The 20,524-nt window shown below is 36.0% G+C and overlaps 1 protein-coding gene across 1 annotated transcript; it reads left to right on the forward strand.

Annotated features, from left to right (window-relative positions):
- The first annotated feature begins 9,111 nt into the window (after positions 1 to 9,111).
- LOC127621502 (N-acetyllactosaminide beta-1,3-N-acetylglucosaminyltransferase 3-like) lies at positions 9,112 to 15,974 on the forward strand. The gene is made up of 2 exons (XM_052095140.1): positions 9,112 to 9,455; positions 13,765 to 15,974. The coding sequence occupies exons 1-2, from the start codon at positions 9,437 to 9,439 to the stop codon at positions 14,916 to 14,918; spliced, it is 1,173 nt and encodes a 390-aa protein (XP_051951100.1). The 5' UTR covers positions 9,112 to 9,436; the 3' UTR covers positions 14,919 to 15,974.
- Positions 15,975 to 20,524: the final 4,550 nt, after the last annotated feature.

Consider the following 20,524-nt stretch of genomic DNA (forward strand, 5'->3'; position numbering starts at 1 on the left):
ACAGTTTTGCATATTTGATTCTTTTGTTTGGAACACAAAAGAACATTTCGCCCCTTATCAAACATATGATTTGTTTGTGGTTATTCAGCTGGTTAAATTAAAGTTTGTTGTTGCGGCTAGGCAACCTATTATTAAGTCTGTGTGCACAGTGACAAGCAATTTCACTTGTTTGTTGAAGCTGTGCTGGAAGCCTTGATATTTTTAATGTGATTTTATTGGTTATAAGGTGAAATGTACTTTCCCAGATACCACATTTGATGAACACACCAGAGCTGCAAATGTCACTTTATTGCAACAGGTCCTTTTTTTGTTTTAGGAGATCTATGTTTCATCATGCTAAAACAATGTTTTATTAGGCATTTTCAGATAAAGATCTGTTGCAGTCAAAACTAAAGGTCAACTTCCTATTCACCATTTGCATACACCCTCTGTTTATCTGGTTGTAGTAGCTTTCCTGTGGCAACCGTAGCATACCTTTTTAACCAACTTTGGTTTGTGGGCAGCAAGAACAGAAAAAGTATTTTAAGGTATGCCCTTCAGCACTTGTTAGATTTGGTCTTTTTTATTTCAACTTGAAAAAGGGCCCAGGCTGTCATAAATTTAAGTTATGTCAACTTGAGATGGAAAATGTTTAAAAGCATGCAATTGACTTAAATGTACTGTATATAACTTGTTCAATGAGCATAGTGTCTTTGATTTTCTTTGTTCAATCAACTTAAACTTAATTTAGTTTAAACTGAAGATTTAAATTTACCATAACAAAAGGGCAAAGCGAGTATTGATGCTGACTATCACTCCTGGAGTCGTCAGTTTGAATCCAGGGCGTGCTGAGTGACTCCAGCCAGGTCTCCTAAGCAATCAAATTGGCCCGGTTGCTAGGGAGGGTAGAGTCACATGGGGTAACCTCCTCATGGTCGCATTCAGTGTGGCGCGTGGTGAGTTGTGTGTGGATGTTGCAGAGAATAGCGTGGGCCTCCACACGCGCTACGTCTCCGCAGTAACGCGCTCAACAAGCCACGTGATAAGATGCACAGATTGACGTCTCAGACGTGGAGGCAACTAAGATTCGTCCTCCGCCACCCAGATTGAGGCAAGTCACTACCTCACCACAAGGACTGAGAGAGCATTTGGAATTGGGCATTCCATATTGGGGAGAAGAGGGGAGAAAAAAAAAAAAAGCACTTACGCTCTCACGCGTCAGACGCCTCGCAGCATCAAGATGGCAGAGTTCCAGTTGATAGTGACAGCAGTGAGCTTCATGAAGTAGGTTGGGATATCTACTTACCAATAATTTATGAAGCACTGACGGAAATCTCAACCGACATGGAGGGCTTCGCAGAGAAACATCAAGTGATTACATCTATGGAAGCAAATGTTTCCACCCTAATCACAAGAATAGATGATGTTAAAAAAAGTGTTAACCCGGGCTAACCCTCCTGCTTCCAAGGCTGATTTGGAACAGATGTGAGAAAAACTAGAGGATATGGAAAATTGGAGCAGGCGTAAAAACCATTTCAAGAATGGTACACCAAATTGGGTAGGGTGGTGGCATTTGAAAAGATGCCATACAAACAGCTTGGCAAAATAGATGCATATGTTAAGAAATGGGACAGTCATTTGGCCTTTCTGGAGGGCTCTCGTTGAAGATCATGTGGAGAGAAACAGAAATGTGGTGGTAATTTAAATTATATTCTTTGTGGAATTCTTCCTTTTCTCTTTGTTTGTTGATGTTTATATATTTTTTATGTTCTCAAATATTTTCTTTTATTTGTTTGTGTCACGGTCTTACCGTGTTATTTTCTTTGGTTTTCTTTTTGTCTGTTATCTGTTGCTCTCCGTTTGTGATTGTGATATTGTGATTGTGAACATCTGATTTGGATGGGCTGTGGGTATTTAAGTGCCTGTTTGTTAACTGGTAGGGGGTACGATGCTCTTTCTACTTTTCTGATGTTTTGTAGGAATGGGCAGTTAGCAGGTGTCCGGGTGTCCTTGGATTAGAAATCTACCATCATGAGATCTTCGTTTGTCTTATCTACCTCGTAGCCATTGTTGAACTGGTCGGCGTTTGAATGTCTTGCTTATTTTTCATTTAGTTACATTTTCCCCTAGAATTTTGTAATAAATACATATTTTGCAACTGTATCTTTATTGTGATTACCCTTTTTTGTTGCAGTTACGAGCCAAACTGTAACAAAATTGGGGGCTCGTCCATTTCAAATTTTTGTTAAGATTTTCTTTTGTTGAAATGTGTTAAACGCTGTAGTTACGCGCACTGAACTTGATTCTAATTAGAATCACCTGGGTGTGCTTTAGTCTGTTTGTTAGCGCTCTGCAAATTTTTGATTTCGCTGACATATTTAACGTATTTAAGTTTATTGTATTCTTCTGTTAAAAGGAGAGGAAACTTTAGGTATGTAATGTTCATTATGATTTTGAATGTCAATTTATAATGTTTAATGAGTTAGTCTTGTTGGATCGGTAACAAGAAGTGAGATCGCTTAAGTGCGGTAAAAAAAAATTATATTTGACATTTATTTTGTTTGATATTCACGTCAAACCAACTTAGAATTGCATGAATGGGATTTATTTGCCTAGTACAAAGCTGAATTTTTTCATTTACATTTTATTAGCTCTATAAACCAATTAAACAATTTAACCATTTGATATTATGAAAATCACAACAAATATGAAATGTTTATGGAATTTACATTCTATATGTTTTCAAATAAAAATAGTAATGTAAATAATTGCAATAATCGAATTTCAATTAACTCAATGACCGTTTGAGCCAGAGAAATGAAACGAACTGTAAAACACTCAGAATATAATTTTTATACAGCACAAGACTTGTTTTTGGGAGAAAATATTCAGTACTTTTTATACAGATATTTGTATCCATATAAATCTATCAGGGGCGGATGCCGCTGAAACGGGGTGGAAGCCTGGCGAACTGAATCATGTAGCAGTGTCGAGGGGACAGGGTGGGGTTGAGGAGGGGCATATAATGGGAGTTAAGTTTATTCTGTGTGTATGTTCGGTTTATTCCATATTTCACATAAGTATAAATAAAAAAATGTTAATCACAACCAAAACAAACAAAAATGAAATACAATTATAATGAAATAAAAAACAATGATATAATTAAAAAATAAATGCAATAAAAGGTCAAATTAATGTGCAGTACAATATTTGCTAGAATATTCCAGGTTCAATACAAGTTAAGATCATTTGACAGCATTTGTGGAATAATTTTGATTATGATATAAAATAATTTTGACTCGTCCCCCTTTTCTTTAAAAAAAAGCAAAAATGTAGATTACATTGAGGCAATTACAATGAAAGTGAATGGGGCTACTTTTGGAGGGTTTAAAGGCAGAAATGTGTAGCTTATGTTATAAAAACTCTTGCATTCTTGCATTCTTGCATTCTGTTGAAACTCTGTCTAACATTCGAGCCATAAAGTTGTTTAAATTGTCAATTTTATGGCTATTTTAGGGTTTACAATGTCACGTCGTCAAGGCAACAAAGTTGTAAAATTGGATATAACTTTACACAGAAAGCAAGCTTTTTTTTCCCCCACACTAAAACTATGTTAAGTTATGTTACATATTGTGGCTATAGTTTTGAAACTGTGAGTATTTTAATGTTTACAGACTGGTCCCATTCACTTCCATTATAAGTGGCTCACTGGAACCCAGATGTTTTTTCTTTTTTTCCTTTTCTTTTTTTTTAAAGGAGGGCCAATTCCAATTTTTTTTTGTGTGTGTTAATCTACATTATGCACTCCAAATGAAGTAATTACCATTAATTGAATTTGAGTGTTTTACTGGCAATTTCATTTCTTTCATTCATTTCATGGAGTGGTGGTGTAGTGGTCTAAGCACCATAACTGGTAATCTGGTAATCAGAAGGATGCTGGTTCAAGCCCCGCAGACACCACCATTGTGTCCTTGAGCAAGGCACTTAACTCCAGGTTGCTCCGGGGGGGATTGTCCCTGTAATAAGGGCACTGTAAGTCGCTTTGGATAAAAGCGTCTGCCAAATGCATAAATGTAAATGTTCATTCAAATTTAGTCAGTTTCATTCAGCCAACATAATTTAGTTGTATTGTCAAATCAATGTAATATAGCAGTTTTAACTCCACTTTATTAGGTAAGATAACATAAATTAACTAAATAAATTAGTAAATGTATTTTATCTTACCTAATAAAGTGGAGTTAAAACTGCTATATTACATTGATTTGACAATATCATAAGTTTTTATGTTTAAAAATGTATTGAATTATTCATTAGTATATGCCAAGTGAGCAAGTGTAAGAACAGTGAAACTGTAGCACTGTAAATTTGAAAGCAACTGTTTAAAGAGTTAAATATTACTCCAATTAAACCACTTGAAACTGAAAGTCTATCCACAACCTTAACACAAGCACCAATCTTCATCACAATGGTAACCCCCAAAACTCCAGCCTAAGGGGCACTTTTTTAAATGCAAATATAACATAACCTCTCCTGTTCTCATCTTGCCCAAAAATGCATAAAATAACACTTAATGTTTTACCCCATCAAGTCCCATGCAAGGCATGTTGGGAAATGGAAATCCCCTGCCCAGTTTCATCAACACTACAAAATGTATTCACGTAGTCCAAACTCAAATGAATTAAGTAAACTTCAATTTAACAAATGTAATTGGATAGAATGCAATGAAATCAGGTTGTGACAAATTGTTGTAGAATTGTGTTACTATAGTTCATTTTAATTAATTTTTTTTTTCTTTTTTTCTTTTTGAGTGATGCCACAAATGCTGTTGATTGAGCTTAACTTGTAATGAATGGTGAAATATTAATAATGCAATGTTTTAAAAGGGTCACAGTGTTTACACTCTTCTGGGAAATCAACCTACTGAATGGCTTACTTATAGTTGTTTCTGCATATTAAGCTTAAGATATTAAGATAGGTGAAATTATTTTAACCCAAACAATTACACCCATCACCTTTAATCGGTGAATGCATAGAGAAGAAAGTGTGTTTTCAGTTTGGACTGAAATATTTCTGCTGTTGCGGCACAGTTCCTTCTACCAGTAATCACTAATTTTGTGTATATTCAATGTGTTGTTCATAAAGTTCTGAAAGTATTATACATGTGTTTACAACTGATATACTGTGTCTCAATGTTCTGTATATAAGTACCATGGTTTTTTTTTTTTTCATGTTGAACTGATATTTGTATGTTATTTTAAGTTTGTAGAAAAAAAAATAGCTATAGAATGTTGACTTGAATGCATATAAATGTGTTCCTTGTGACACAAACTGGTCCACCACAATAAAATGGAGAGTGTTTTCCTGAAAGGAAGAACTCTTGATAGTTGTCACTGCCTCCCATTTCCTGCCCTGTTCGAGCAAAAATTACAAAGCAGAGTTAGGTAGGCAGATGGATTCCTAACGCTAAGCCTAACCCCCTAACTTCCTGTTTGATGACCCCAAAAAATGACCTTAAATTCTTTCATGGTTGATTATCATAATTAATGGGCATGGATTACAGAACAACACAAGCAGATTGTTTGATTTTGTACTCCGTGGAACCCTTTGTTTGACAATAATGCACTGCATTAGACTTTTTATTTCCGTTAACTTTATTCAGTTTCAGCTCTCCATATCTAACAATTCACTGTGTAAACTATAGGCCTATGTCTCCTTTTCAGTAGCTAATTTCTCTGACAGTTCATGTTTTTCTGTCTTCATTAATTAGATTACAGCAAAGAAAGAGTCACTTTGAATGTATTTTTAACTCCATGTCAACTGTCCATGTAGTGGCACAAAAGGGCAGTGAGATACTAAATCTGTCATTATTTATTAGTTTTTCTTTTTCATTCTTTAATGTTTCATTCTTTGAAAGACCTTATTTCATGTTTTTTTCTTTCTGTTTTATTGTCAATGTTGTAATTTCACCTGGCACACAAGTTGCCTCACCCCTGTCCTGTTTTAGTAACGTGAGCATGGAGAAAAATATCCCTTAGGAAATGTTTTCATTTGAGATTGAATGGTGATGTTAATGTCTTAGACTACTATATTTATTATTTGAGGAGCTAAGAAATGCTGTTGTTGTTTGGATCATGTTTGTAACCCGCACACACACACACAAGATGAGACAGTCACAATGTCGGATGAAACTGCTTTATTAGTAGAAAGCAGTGCAGGCAAAAGTACAAAGGGCAAATCCAGTGAAGAGTTGCCGAGGGAAGCGTAGGGTCAAAAGCCGGGGAATCAAAGTATCGTAAGGGGCAAATCCGGGAGAGAGTGGTAAACGAGAGCGGGAGGTCGAAGCCGGGAAAACAGTTAACAATTAGGGCGAAGAACTAGACGGGACTAGCGGGATCAAAGACAGGGGAACAAGGGGAGCTGGCAAGCTAAGGGGTAAACACGAGGAGGTCAGAACTAGACGAGACTAGCGGGGGGCAAAGATACGGGAAACTAAACACAATAACCAACACCCGTGAAACGGATGTGCTGTGGTATTTATAGGGGAAGGTGCAGGTGTAAACAATGAAAGGTGATGAGACGAGTGCAGGTGAAACTAATGTGCAGGAGGATTGGAAGCGCGTGAGAAACTCGAGGAAGGGAGATAACCTACGAGCATGTGAGCGAGGAGGAGCAAAGTGGGCGTGAGGGCTTGAGCGAACAAAAAGAGCGTGAAAAGCTCGAGGGGGCGGAGCGAGGGAGTGAGGTCGAGGGAGTGAGTGTGTGTGCGACGAAGCGGGGATGGGGCAGAGGAGCGGGGTTCGTGACAATGTTTTTCCTGTTATATGTAAATTTCAAGATAAAGCTGTTGCAATGAGATAAACACCCAAACATTTGGTCTCTTCTCTTATCTACATATATGGTAGAGTCCAAGTTTGAATTAGTTTATTTTTTCAAATGCTATAAAATAATTCAAAACATGATAATGCTATCATTGGATTAATAAAATATTGGTTGGAAAATTGTACTTTTGCTACATTTTTCTGTATTCTTTTCTTTCCATTTGAAGTATGACTGTAACACCACAGTCGTTTCTTTACTAAGTGATATGCAGAGAAGGGCATTCTTCCTAAAAGCACATTCAGTTGCACACCCTCTCTGGTTTGGTTCCTGTTGATGTTTTTGCTCATGCGTTCAGTTATGCATCAGCTTACTGTAGTTAATGGCTTACTGGCCTTGAGCAGATACTTTTAAATGTGTTGTTGTCACAAGATTTTTTGTTACTTCTGATACATAAAATGCATGTTTTAAAGAATACATTTCTTGAATTGAGGAAAATTGAGGATTTGCTGTTCCTTTATGGCTATTTCCTTAATAGCACGGAGCTAATTCTAACTCAGCTAATTACTGTAATGAAACCTCAAGACTGTCTTGGAATTTTGCAAAACCTTGTCATTTCTAAACGTCACACTGACTAAATGAGCTTGAGTGCACAATTAGTCTCTTTGGATAAAATGTAGTTTTTATATGGCCAAAAGTATATGTAAGGATTTATTTTTAAAACCAATGTCAGTTCTGCAGCAACAGTCACCCAGATAAAACAGGCTTTGACCAACTGTTTAATTATTAAACTCTATTATTATTAACAGGACAATAAGACAAGGTTGACCCTTTGAGTATGTTTACCATACTTCCCATTGTGTCCTTGAGCAAGGCACTTAACTCCAGGTTGCTCCGGGGGGATTGTCCCTGTAATAAGTGCACTGTAAGTCGCTTTGGATAAAAGCGTCTGCCAAATGCGTAAATGTAAAATGTAAATGTACTTATGGGACTCAGTATAAATCGAAAAAGGTTGAATTTGAATGTTTCCAGAAATTATTATTACATGTAAACACACCTTAAATTAAAAGCTGCAACCCTGAGAAAGGCTGATACCCGAAACGTTGGTAAATTAATGAGTCGTGCAGTTATTCATTTTTATAATGTTTCATCATTACAGGGACATGTTAAAGATTGTATCAGTCATACTGGTCAAACTAAATTACTTAAATATTCAGATGTACATCCAGTTAAATGGGCAGCATCAGGGTGGACAGTAACAGGCTGGACATTCAGTTGATAAATGAGCCACTACATGGTCTGTGATTGATATCTACAAACATATTTGTAAACTAATATTGATGATTTTATATCTGTTAGCATAAATACTTATATTGAATGTGTATTGTATATTATAAGTTTTAAAATTACGTTAATTTCCTGCATATCTTCCCAATGTTATGCTTGAAAACATATGACTAACACCACAAAATAAAGGACAACATAAATAAAAGAAAAAATTACAAACTTCAAATTACTCAAAAAATAAATTGTTTTATAAACAATTGCAGAATGGCTAATGTCCACCTCCAGTGTGTGACACCATTTCCTAACACATATCTTCCTAAAGCACATTGTATGACATAACAGGATGTGTCAAATTACAAATTTACCACAAACAATGTAATACTATGTAATGTAATACTAAACTCTTCACTGAATGGGGAAAACATTGAAATGCAATGATTTAGCACTTCATTTTTGTCAAAGATATTTGATGTGCAGTTTTGGGGAAATTAGGAAATGACAGCGCAAAAGTTGAAAAGGAGTTTCAATTAAATAGCTTTACAAAAGTGCGTAACATTATAAAATCTTTATTCTTTTTAACAAGCCTATAAAATTGTAATCGGTTGAAATTAAACAATATAAATACCACACACAGACACACACAATGTCAAATGTCACCGAATTGTGAAATGACTCGACGAAAAAAAAACGCGCTCAGTGTGAACATCCCCTACTAAACTTACAATGAACAGGAAGAGAGAAAGACTTAACATGAAAATAGTGTATTTCTATTTAGATTATTGCCATTGTTTTGGCAGTACAAGTGAAATGAAAGAAAATCACAATGTTTCAAATTGAAAGTGCTGCAGTTTTTATCAAGGGGCGGAGAATGACAGAATGCACCAATTACAACAAAGAATCCCCAGTTTCACATAACTGCATTGAATACAGTTAAAGGGAAACTAACATAGACTTTGGATTTCCGAAGCAGCAAAACAAGTGGGTACACCGAGGGCATAACAAATAAGCAAACACTCCTGGAAAAACACGTAAGCACACAGCATATCCGTGCATATGGCCCCAACTACACGTGGTAATCTTTTTAAGTCATGGAAGGAAGGATTTTTCTTATTTTTATAAGATAAAAGTGCCTGAAGTCTACGCCCCGGATGACATAGTGACGCCCTGCACACTGAGACTCAGCCTCACGGTCTAGATGTATCACTCTACTTTACTCTTCTGAGACGGCTATACACAGATGTCCAAAGTGTTTCTTCATTAGGACAGTTTGATGGGTAAAGGCAAGGTGGAGGATGGTTCGTAAAGTTTACTGCGCTTCGACATGAACACATATTGTTCGATTTGAATCCAAAAGATGCTGAATTTACGCACAGGTGAGATAGTTTAATGTTTTCTATCTGGATAATTTATCTTGTTAGTGGAAGTCGAAGCCATACTTGGATAGTTATGATCTGATTTCAATACTTAGTTCGGTACTTTAATTTATGCCATTTATGCCACTACATTCTGTTTATACACTGTTGGAGACAGACAATGGTTTCATTGGATTCACTCTTATTGTGTGTTTAACTTTAGGGCGCTTATAAATTACAGAAATGTTGATTAAAACAACGATTGCCTTGATTTCAAATAGGCAGAAAAAAAGGTTGTTATTATTACAGAGACAATCTTTTTAGAACACGGTTGCTTCAAGTATGGTAACATGCTTTTGTTTAACACAACTTCTCGTTTGCAATTGAATTTTTCTTAACTGATCGTATTTTCGATGGGTGTGGTGGTGAAACTAAATGAGATCGGGGGTTGCTGTTAGCTTTGACCTGGCAGTGTCATTGCTGTTGATTTTAAGTTCATTGCCGTTTGTTTATTTAATGTTTCTATTGATTTATGCATTTAAAATGAACTAAATATGTTTAAAAAAAAAAAAAAAAATATATATATATATATATATATATATATATATATATATATACCTCAACAGTGGTGTGCAGCTCACACATTGAACTTAATTGCGGAAAAGGATCTAGTGGATGCCATATTTTAGGGTCCTCCCTGCAGGTTACACAATAGTTTAACTGCAAACATGTGCAGCAATATGGAACAAAGCCCATCGCTCTACTGTTGCTGCTGATGCACTGGCGTCCACTGCATGAAACTTGACATAAAACTTTACACAATTGTTCCGTGTGTGACTCGGTGGAACTCTGCTGTTTAAAAATATTCTGCTCTTTTTGAATATTCTCGCTGTTCAAAACATAATATTTTGCACCTCAGATTTGGAATAGGTGATGGACTGTCAGTAAGCAGTAAGGGATAAAAATGTGTGTGTTTTTAGAAAAAATTGACCTATAGGCAACTTGTTGATTTCATGGTCATTCATTTTATGATCATTTTATGTTGATTTATGGTCCTAATGCTGCTATTGTTTTATGTACTTAAACTTAACTTGATGTCTCATTGTTTTGAATTATAAACTTTGGCCATGCACTGTCATCATTGCTGTTAGATTTAATAATAATACAAAAAAAAAAAAAAATACTTTTGTCTAATGTTTAATGCACTTTTAAAAAATTTCATAAGAGCTGTTTTTGTGGGGCTCTTTTTGTTATAAAGAATGGAATACATTTTATTCCTCTTTGTACTTTTATGTTTAATTGATTATCCTACTCAAAAGCATGTGCCATGAAATAAAATGGAATTAGGTTGAAAGTAATCCAAAAGTAATCGGATTGATTACACCAAAAATGTATTTATGACATCACATTACTGATTGCATTTTTTCATGTAATTACAATTCACAAGTACTCCACCCAGCAGGGACAATTTATAGGGAAAAAAAATATTTGGCATAACATTGATTACCACAAAAATAATTTTGAAAATTAAATATAAAAAAGGCAAAACTCTGGGTTCCACTGAGGCACTTTCAATGGAAGTGAATGGAGCCCAGGGCTGGACTGGTAATCTGGCATACCGGGCATTTTCCCGGTGGGCCGATGCACTTTTGGGCCGATCAGGGGCATAATGGCCATCGGGAGAACCGAGCAGGCGGTGGTTCAGCCGCGAAACGTGCCGAATGGGCCGCTATAAGCAACAATGAGCCGCCGCGTTATGCAGAACGGATCACAAAACGGCGCCGCGATATGCAGAAAAGGACAGCGCTCAACAACATTTGGCTCATCCCCCACCCCCCGCTCAACAGTTGGGCCAGTTGCCATGTAAAATCCCTGGCCAATTTCTCTTCCCAGTCCTGCCCTGATGGTGCCAATCCGTAAACGCTTAACGCAAAATTTGTTTAACGCCACTAATTCCTTTAACGGCGTTAACGTGTAATATGACCCTTTGCATGTTCATGAGAAGCGAGTCAGTTTGCGCAAATGCCGCTAATGTCACATGCATTGACCGTTGGGAAAACAGATGGTGGGAGATATTATTCTGATACCTGCACAAAGTATTTGATCAATGTAGCACAGCAGTAGAACATGCCCTCAAAGCACAGAGAGTTTGGAATTTTATAACATGATTGCAATGGAGTTGTCAATTGTCAATGACCAGAACTATTTAATTCCATTGTGGTCCTGGAAAGATTATGTGTGTCAAAACTCCTTGAAATGAAGCTAATAAATGTCATAATACACTAACTACTATCACATTTTGTACAGCATTTGAATTGAGTTGTGTTGTGTTTATTTTCTGTTGTTCAACTCTGTTGATGGGGTAGGTTTTGTGTGGATGACAGAAAAAAAAAAAAAACATCTGGATGAAGCATATTTTGTACACTCATGTTTATAAAGACAAGGAGATTAATTGAATACTGTACATGAGTTTTAACACAATAATTCATTTAAGTGCTTTTATTAAATTATAAGCTTCACATTTCTGCCTTTTAAACCCTCCAAAAATTGGCACCATTCACTTCCATTGTAAGTGCCTCACATAACTTAGATTTTTGCTTTTTGTTTTTAGAGAGAAAATGAGGGATGAGAAACAAAAATCCTCATCGAACCTAACTAAATCACTAAACTGTATTGATTATCACAGAAAATTATTTAGTTTGTAAACTTTTAAAAACAAGCAATACATTTTTATATACAGTTATACACTTACAGTAAGTGGGAAGTCTTTGTCACAAAATATTCCAGAGGTTTAAAAGCAGAAATGTGAAGCTTGTAGTTTTGTTAGTCATTGACAATTTGACAAATAAAGTCAACGGTTTCAGGGATGAGCAGAAGAGTAAATACTTGTCTGTGGATAGACCTGTTTGTGGATCTAAAGAGCTCTAAACATTTTGGTGACAAATAATAATAGGCTACTAGAATAAGAATAGTATTACAATAATGATCTTTATGTTCCCACTTTACACCGATGAGGATAAAAGAAAATTGTTGAATGTGGATTTTATTTATTTATTTTTTAAAGAAAACAAATAAACTACATACCGCACTTTCTGTACTCACAATGTGGCAAAACCTATGGGGAAAAACACTTCTCTCTCTAAGACATAACATTATTATTTTCTAATTATTACATGTAACATGAAATAATTAATACTGCATTTTTGGCATAATGACCTCAAAAAATAACTTTGACTTGTCCGTCCTTTAAAAAAAATCTAAATTACAGTGAGGCACTTACAATGGATGTGAATGGGGCTAATTTTGGGGGGTTTAAAGGCAGAATTATGAAACTTGTAATTTTTTAAAAGCACTTAAAATAATTCCTCTGTTAAAAATTCTGTATTATTTAAACTGTAAAGTTGTTTAAATCGTCATTACCGGAATTACAGGGTTTACACTGTTATGTCATCATGGCAATGAAGTTGTAAAACTGGATATAACTTTGCACAGTAAAGGTTAGTAAGTGATTGTATCACACTAAAATCATGCATCTTGTGTCTATACTTTTGAATCAGTGAGTTTTATTACATTTAAGTATTGGCCTGATTCACTTCCATTGAAAGTGCCTCACTCTTACCCATAGTTTTGCTTTTTTAAAGAAAAGGAGGGTTAAGTCGAAATTAACTTTTATGGTAATCAACATTATGCCACAAATGCTGTCGATTGAGCTTAACCTGTATTGAACCCAGAATATTCCTTTAATTTCAACTACTTAAATGCCTACATAAGTTCTTCATATGCAGCAACTCTCACACACAGCGCACAAGAGTCTCGGCTCACAACTGATTTCAGTAAAATATGATTCACAAGGCAAGATGCAATACTCTACTGAGCATAAATATACATACTGTAGCACATACATTTTGGTAAAATAGACAATTTGTATTCTTTCAAAAAATTTTATGAATACTTCTCAGTATTACATGCATTCTAAGTATATTCAATTTCTCTCTCTTTGACAACCATCCTGGATTTACTTTTGCATAATTAAGATGAACTTCATGTCATCATGTGCCCTTCTGTAATTACTACGTTGATTAACAAATACCTTATAAAGTAAAAAACTTTGCATATACTGGTAAATAAAATAGCATTTCTAGAAAAACAAATTATAGAATGAAATTTTCACATTTAAGTTTCCAAAATAAACATAAAAGTAATTAAATAGTCTAATAGACTGTTATATAAAAACGTTTTTATTTTGGACAAACAGTTTTTTTTTTTTTTTTTTGGTCTATTGTTGAGTAAACCTATCTTTTTGACTAGCAAACTGTGTTTCGTTAAACAGGTATGAAGATGAAAAAGCATGGTCTGGAGAAGCTTGCTGTACTTATGACAGGTGTTTTATGCCTGGTCATAATCATGAACAATAATGAATTTGAAGATGTGGAAGATGTGACATCACCCAGCAAAGATACATATGAAATTCCCTACAAACATATTAATTTGCCCAAATCTGCAACTCTCCAGCCTTCATTCCCAAGTTGTGAGCAAGATGTGAATGCTGCTAATGTTACTGGATTTTCTAAACTGCCACATCATGTCCAAGACTTTTTGCTTTACCGCCACTGTAGGGAGTTTCCCATGCTTCAGGAAGTCCCTACTAAGTGTGGAGGCCCCAAGAACTCTGCAGATGTCTTTCTTCTACTGGTCATCAAGAGCTCTCCAGAGAATTATGATCGACGACAGGTTCTGCGGAAAACTTGGGCTAAAGAACAACAGCACAAAGGTTTATGGATGCGTCGAATCTTCATTATTGGAACATCTGGAACTGGCTTTGATAAACAAAGGTTGAATAAGTTAGTGAAGCTTGAGAACGACGAAAACCAAGATATTTTACAGTGGGATTTCAATGATACATTCTTTAACCTCACACTGAAGCAGATCCTGTTCTTACAGTGGATGGACAGATGGTGCCCACAGGCCAGATTTCTTTTAAATGGTGATGATGACATTTTTGCTAACACTTTTAACATGGTGGAGTATCTTCAAGGTCAAGAGGGCAATGATGGAAGCAAACATCTGTTTACAGGGCACCTCATCCAGAACGTTGGACCTATAAGACACCCTGCAAGTAAATACTATATCCCAGTTCAGGTACAGGAGTCTGAAAGATACCCTCCATACTGTGGTGGAGGTGGCTTTCTTCTGTCAGGCTTCACAGCCAGGACTATCTACAATATGTCTCATTCGATTACTATTCTGCCCATTGATGATGTTTATATGGGAATGTGTTTGGAAAAGGCTGGCCTTCATCCTGAGTCCCACTTTGGTGTAAGGACTGCTGGTCTATATATTCCCTCTCAGAATGTTGACACATTTCATCCTTGTTATTACAGAGAAATTATTTTAGTTCATAGATTTCTGCCACACCAGATTTTTGTGATGTGGAATGAAATACTAGATCCAAATTTAAAATGCGGAGCAGATTTCTCTCTTTAGTTCAGTCCATACACCAAAAAATACATTTGCTTATCAAGCACAATTTTCTTTCCTGTGTTGATGTATTTCTTATTGAAACTATTTTTTTTTTTAAATAGACAACAGCCTTTAGTTTACATCACAGCCATGACCAATGATTTCCTACTTGCTATTGCTAGTCAGAAGTAGGTGGTATTATTGGAAGGGAAATTCTCATTCTAGAGAGCGTTTAATTAAACAAAACTAAAACGTTTTTTATTCTTAAATGCTGAAAATGCTTATTGCCTTTTGAAAATGACTTAAGTTACATTTTAATGCGTGAATGCAGGTAGATTGACTGAAGCAGGTGGTTGATTCCTTTCTCACTATAGGTAGTTATGCAATAGTCCTCAAATCACCTATACTTTACACTTATTTTTAAATCATCAGGGGTTTCCAGGTATGTAAAATACATGGATAAAAATGTCAGTATATTAACTTTTGTAAATATCTTCTCCATAGGACATGAGGTGCAACATATAAGGGTTACCTAATTTACAGCTTTGCATCAATGAACAGAGACAGAATCAGTGGCCATGCATAACGACATTGTGGCATTATGACATTATTGCATTATCGATTACCTATATTAACACCTGCACAATACCTCTGACTGTGTTAAGAATTATCAAAGACTGTAAAATAATGCAAGTTTTGTTATATAGTTATATATCAAATTATTTTGTATATATTTGATTGGAGCAGTGTAAATCTCCCTTTGGATTGTGTTGGGAAAATAATCATTTTGTAGTTCCATACTTTGTGATGATTAACTTATTTTTGATGTTCTTATGTCTTTGTTTACAGTAATTTTAAAAAACCAATAACTTTTATTTCTTACCATGGAATCATGTAAAAAATGCGGTTAATCTTAATAGGCAAGTTATTCTTTCCTATATATGCTGTTCTTTTTAGCAGTGTTTTTGAGTTTACTTCATGCTTACTACACAATGTTATCTTTCTGTTTGCATTGTATATATGTATAGGCAGAATGATTGTTGTATGATTCAGAAGATGAAGTAATTATAATTACTTAATAAATCATTTAGTTCTTATATTTTGTTATAAAATATCTTGATTCAAACCTCATATTTAAATGATGCTTATTGCATATGTGAAAGTGCAAAACTTGCTAAAGAAAGTGGTTAGTGAAGACTTCCGAAACTTGTTCAACAGCACTTTTTAGTTGTGTTGTTGGGATTTTGAGGAGAGTGTGTATGATTTCGTAAGGACATACATCAATCACTATATCAGTGTGTTACTGAACGATAGTAAACTGCAAAAAAGTCATAAAGACAAAGAAAGTGCGAACAAAACTGGTGCGCTGTTTCTCCCAGATGCAGTTGAGATTTAATCACAAATGCAACATTTCAAGCAGAATTATTGGTTGTTTTAGTGGAGTACCTATGTAAGTTCAGCTTCAGATTTGTGTGCTTGTCATTTTGTCACCCCGCACATTGATATTATGCAGACACGCTAAGGAAAAGCTGTGAAGTTCTCATACTTGGGTATGTTATTGCTTTTTCAAGTTGTCCGATTTTCTTTTAAATCCACACACAAGTTTAAACATTTGTTCGGCGGTTGATTGACTGGTGAGAGGTGGTGGGTCGCTGCTGTCCGGGATGCATCAGTATGGTGTTTTAAACCTCAAATGCGATGTGGTTTTTAAATACCACTGTAAGTGTTTTTTTGTGATCCAACCACAAAACAATTTGCACCCCGTTTACAACTATATTTAGTGCTGACCATCTGCGATCGAATCATCCGAAACGCGCCTTATTACCAGTTGTATACAGGGTCAAAAATGACTGCAGCCAGAGCTAGGGAATGTTGTAGATAACTTCTGACAGAAATCCCACCCACATTAGTTTCCCCAGTAAGACCCTTAGGAAAAAGGTGCATACAAGCTGGGAAAATTGCGTGTTTTATGTCAATATGAGGTAAAGAAGCACAATTTATTATTCCAATATTATAAAATTGTATTGCTTGTTTGAAATATGTTCTTTGATCTAGTGATGGGACATTCATGAACAAATCGTTCATTTTGAATTAATCTTTTATGTGACTCAGACGAACGAGTAGTCTCAGAGAGTGATTCGTTCATTTTTTGGCCACGCGTGTGGATTGCGCAACCTCTGTTTGTTTGTTACATGAAAACCACATAGGTGCTGTACAGGAAACAGGAATGATTACTTTTTTGGTCCGAATTGTTCGTTCTTTTGTCATATGACAGCCGCATATGCTATGCATTGCTCACACAGGAAACAGAAATTATTAGTTCACCTCTCGAGTCATCTGGTCCGAGTCGTTCGTTCTTTTGTCACATGACAGCCGTATACACTAGCGTATACGGCTGTCATGTGACAAAAGAACGATTGACTCAGACAAGAAGATTCCAGAGGTGATCTAATCTAATTTGTCCTTGGCAGCATTATAATTTTTTCCTTATTGGGACTATAATCAAAGTTTGCGTAAATAGGCATGTTGGGGAGGATTTGGCTATTGAAAATGTAACATTTTAATTTAATTCTGCTCAAATGAACGAAATGACTTGAATAAAGATTTGTTCATTTTGCCAAACAAGACTCAAAGATCCAAGTCAGTAAAATGATCCGATCTTCCATCAATACTTTGATCATAATATTGACCAATCGTTTTTGAGATTTTGGTTTGCCCAACCAAGTAGATTGGAGCTGCTCTGGCATGACTGGAAATAGCCTCCTGACAGCATTCCAAAAATGGCCAACAGTGGACTGACATGCTAGAAAGACTTTGGCCTATCTCCACATGTTCAAAACTCCTGTACTAATGCACACATCATTCATGAACAGAGAGCTCACAAAAACTTCCCACAAATTCAGCTTGGTAACCAAGTTATCTCCCTGGTTAGTGGTGTTTTATGTAAAGACCCAGACGCTCCACTTTGCTGTTGTTCACCACATCACTTCAATGTTACTTTCCTTTCGGTTTATTCTCAAAATATTATGATAAATGACGATTGCAAATTTAAATTGTTAAATTGGTTTGATTTTATTGTTTGTTAACGTTTCTGCACAATGGACAATGAGCCGTCAAGTTGTAATTCTCGCTTTGATCCTCCACAATTTACGTTCAAAGGTGTTTGATTCGTTTCTTGTGCTCCTGACATTTGCACATGTAAATTTCTGATTCTGTGTCAGTGTTGCACTTATTAAATGATCACCCTACCTGTCAAATTATAATGATATTAAGTCATGGAAGAAAGGACTCTTCTTATTTTTATATTGTAATGTGGCTTGTGGGCTAAGCCCCGAATGACACTGAAATCTAGCGATGCCCCTGAACTAAACAAAACACTATTTGGGTAATGGTTTGTTAGTCTGCCATATCCTAATAGTATTAGTCGTTTACCTCTGTCTAGATATCATTTTAAATTAATTAAGTGTATACAGATCTATAGAACTAAGCAGCCCTGCTATTTAGAAATGGATAAGCTGTGGTAGTAATCATTCAAAATAGTATTAGTCATTTACCTCTGACTAAAACTAAGGAGATTGTGATCTTGGGATTCGTGTACACAGACGGCACGAGACACTAAGCGACAGGGTTCTGAATTTACAATTGTGATTTAAAAGTACAAATTAACTAGAATAATCAAGTATCAAAATCTAGATAAGATTTAAATTAATTCTCAATAATAATTGGAATCTCAACCTAAATCTGAGGTCTAATACAATTGGAGTTAAATTAATAATGGAGTCAGATTCGGTCTTAACTAAACAAAATAGTTTAAGACGTAGCCACACACGCACGTGCAAGATGAATGAGCAGATACCTTCACCATTCCGCCATTGGGCCAGCAAGGTGGGGTTTCTACAAGCATTTGAAGGTGCACTTAGTAGCTTTTTTCTTTGTGTCATCTTGGACTTACACTGACACCTAGCAGCTTAGATGCAGCATCATTTAAAATCAATAGTTTTCCATTTCAGATGGAAAGTTTTGTAGAAATGCAGCAGTCACAGTCAGCCATGATTACTTCAAACAATGAGTGAAAGTGTCAAATAACAGGAGGTTACTGAGATTAAGCGAGTAGTATTTGGCTGGTCATGCAATTCTAACATGGCAGCCCCCAGGTGCGGACCCTCTCCATGTAGAATAAAACAGCTTTTATAAGGTTACTGATATAACTGGAGTGAGATGTCATGATTTCCTACATATATTACAAAACTAGTATTCATGTCTTTAGGAGTTAACATTTTTTCAAATCATGAATTCCTCTTCCCAGTTTAAGTTACAGGACAACAAAAAGGTTTTCTTAGAAAAAAGCAAAGAAACGGTCATGTCTTTGTTCCCAGTGGGCAAGTGAGCCTGTAAACACCAATAATGGATAGAAGGTCTATTGTTCTATTACAACAGGCTCTCACTGTGCGCAGAACTGATCACCGGCAGATGCAAACCAGTTAGAAATTTGTCTGTCTTGCTGTGATGTCATAACAATGTATGTCAAAAAATGTCCTGCAAGGTGGCTGCAGTTGTTGCAGGCAGACAGTGAAGCTGGTTTTTCAGAGCTGTGCGAACTGCAAGCACGATAGGAAATGACTTGCTGACAACACAGCTTAATGCTCATTGGTTTAATGAACCGTGATGTTTTGTTTTCTTTTTTTATCTCTAATATCATGTTTTTATGTGTATAAATTATATGTGAATATTCCCAACACTTTGACTGGCGGTCTCTGCGATTGTTAAATTATTTTTAAAATATCTAAAATACATGTCTTTATTAAACTAAAAATGGATTGAAAGATATGTCTTATGGGGGGGTTAAATAACACATACAGGTCCTTCTCAAAAAATTAGCATATTGTGATAAAGGTCATTATTTTCCATAATGTAATGATAAAAATTAAACTTTCATATATTTTAGATTCATTGCACACCAACTGAAATATTTCAGGTCTTTTATTGTTTTAATACTGATGATTTTGGCATACAGCTCATGAAAACCCAAAATTCCTATCTCAAAAAATTAGCATATCATGAAAAGGGTCTCTAAACAAGCTATTAACCTAATCATCTGAATCAACTAATTAACTCTAAACACCTGCAAAAGATTCCTGAGGCTTTTAAAAACTCCCAGCCTGTTTCATTACTCAAAACCGCAATCATGGGTAAGACTGCCGACCTGACTGCTGTCCAGAAGGACATCACTGACACCCTCAAGCAAGAGGGTAAGACACAGAAAGAAATTTCTGAATAAATAGGCTGTTCCCAGAGTGCTGTATCAAGGCACCTCAGTGGGAAGTATGTGGGAAGGCAAAAGTGTGGCAAAAAACGCTGCACAACGAGAAGAGGTGACCGGACCGTGAGGAAGATTGTGGAGAAGGACCGATTCCAGACCTTGGGGGACCTGCGGAAGCAGTGGACTGAGTCTGGAGTAGAAACATCCCCGCATTCCCCAGGTCAAGCCACTTTTGAACCAGAAACAGCGGCAGAAGCGCCTGACCTGGGCTACAGAGAAGCAGCACTGGACTGTTGCTCAGTGGTCCAAAGTACTTTTTTCGGATGAAAGCAAATTTTGCATGTCATTCGAAATCAAGGTGCCAGAGTCT

This window comes from Xyrauchen texanus, chromosome 27 (genome assembly GCF_025860055.1).
Source record: "Xyrauchen texanus isolate HMW12.3.18 chromosome 27, RBS_HiC_50CHRs, whole genome shotgun sequence".
In the NCBI taxonomy this organism is placed as follows: Eukaryota; Metazoa; Chordata; class Actinopteri; order Cypriniformes; family Catostomidae; genus Xyrauchen; species Xyrauchen texanus.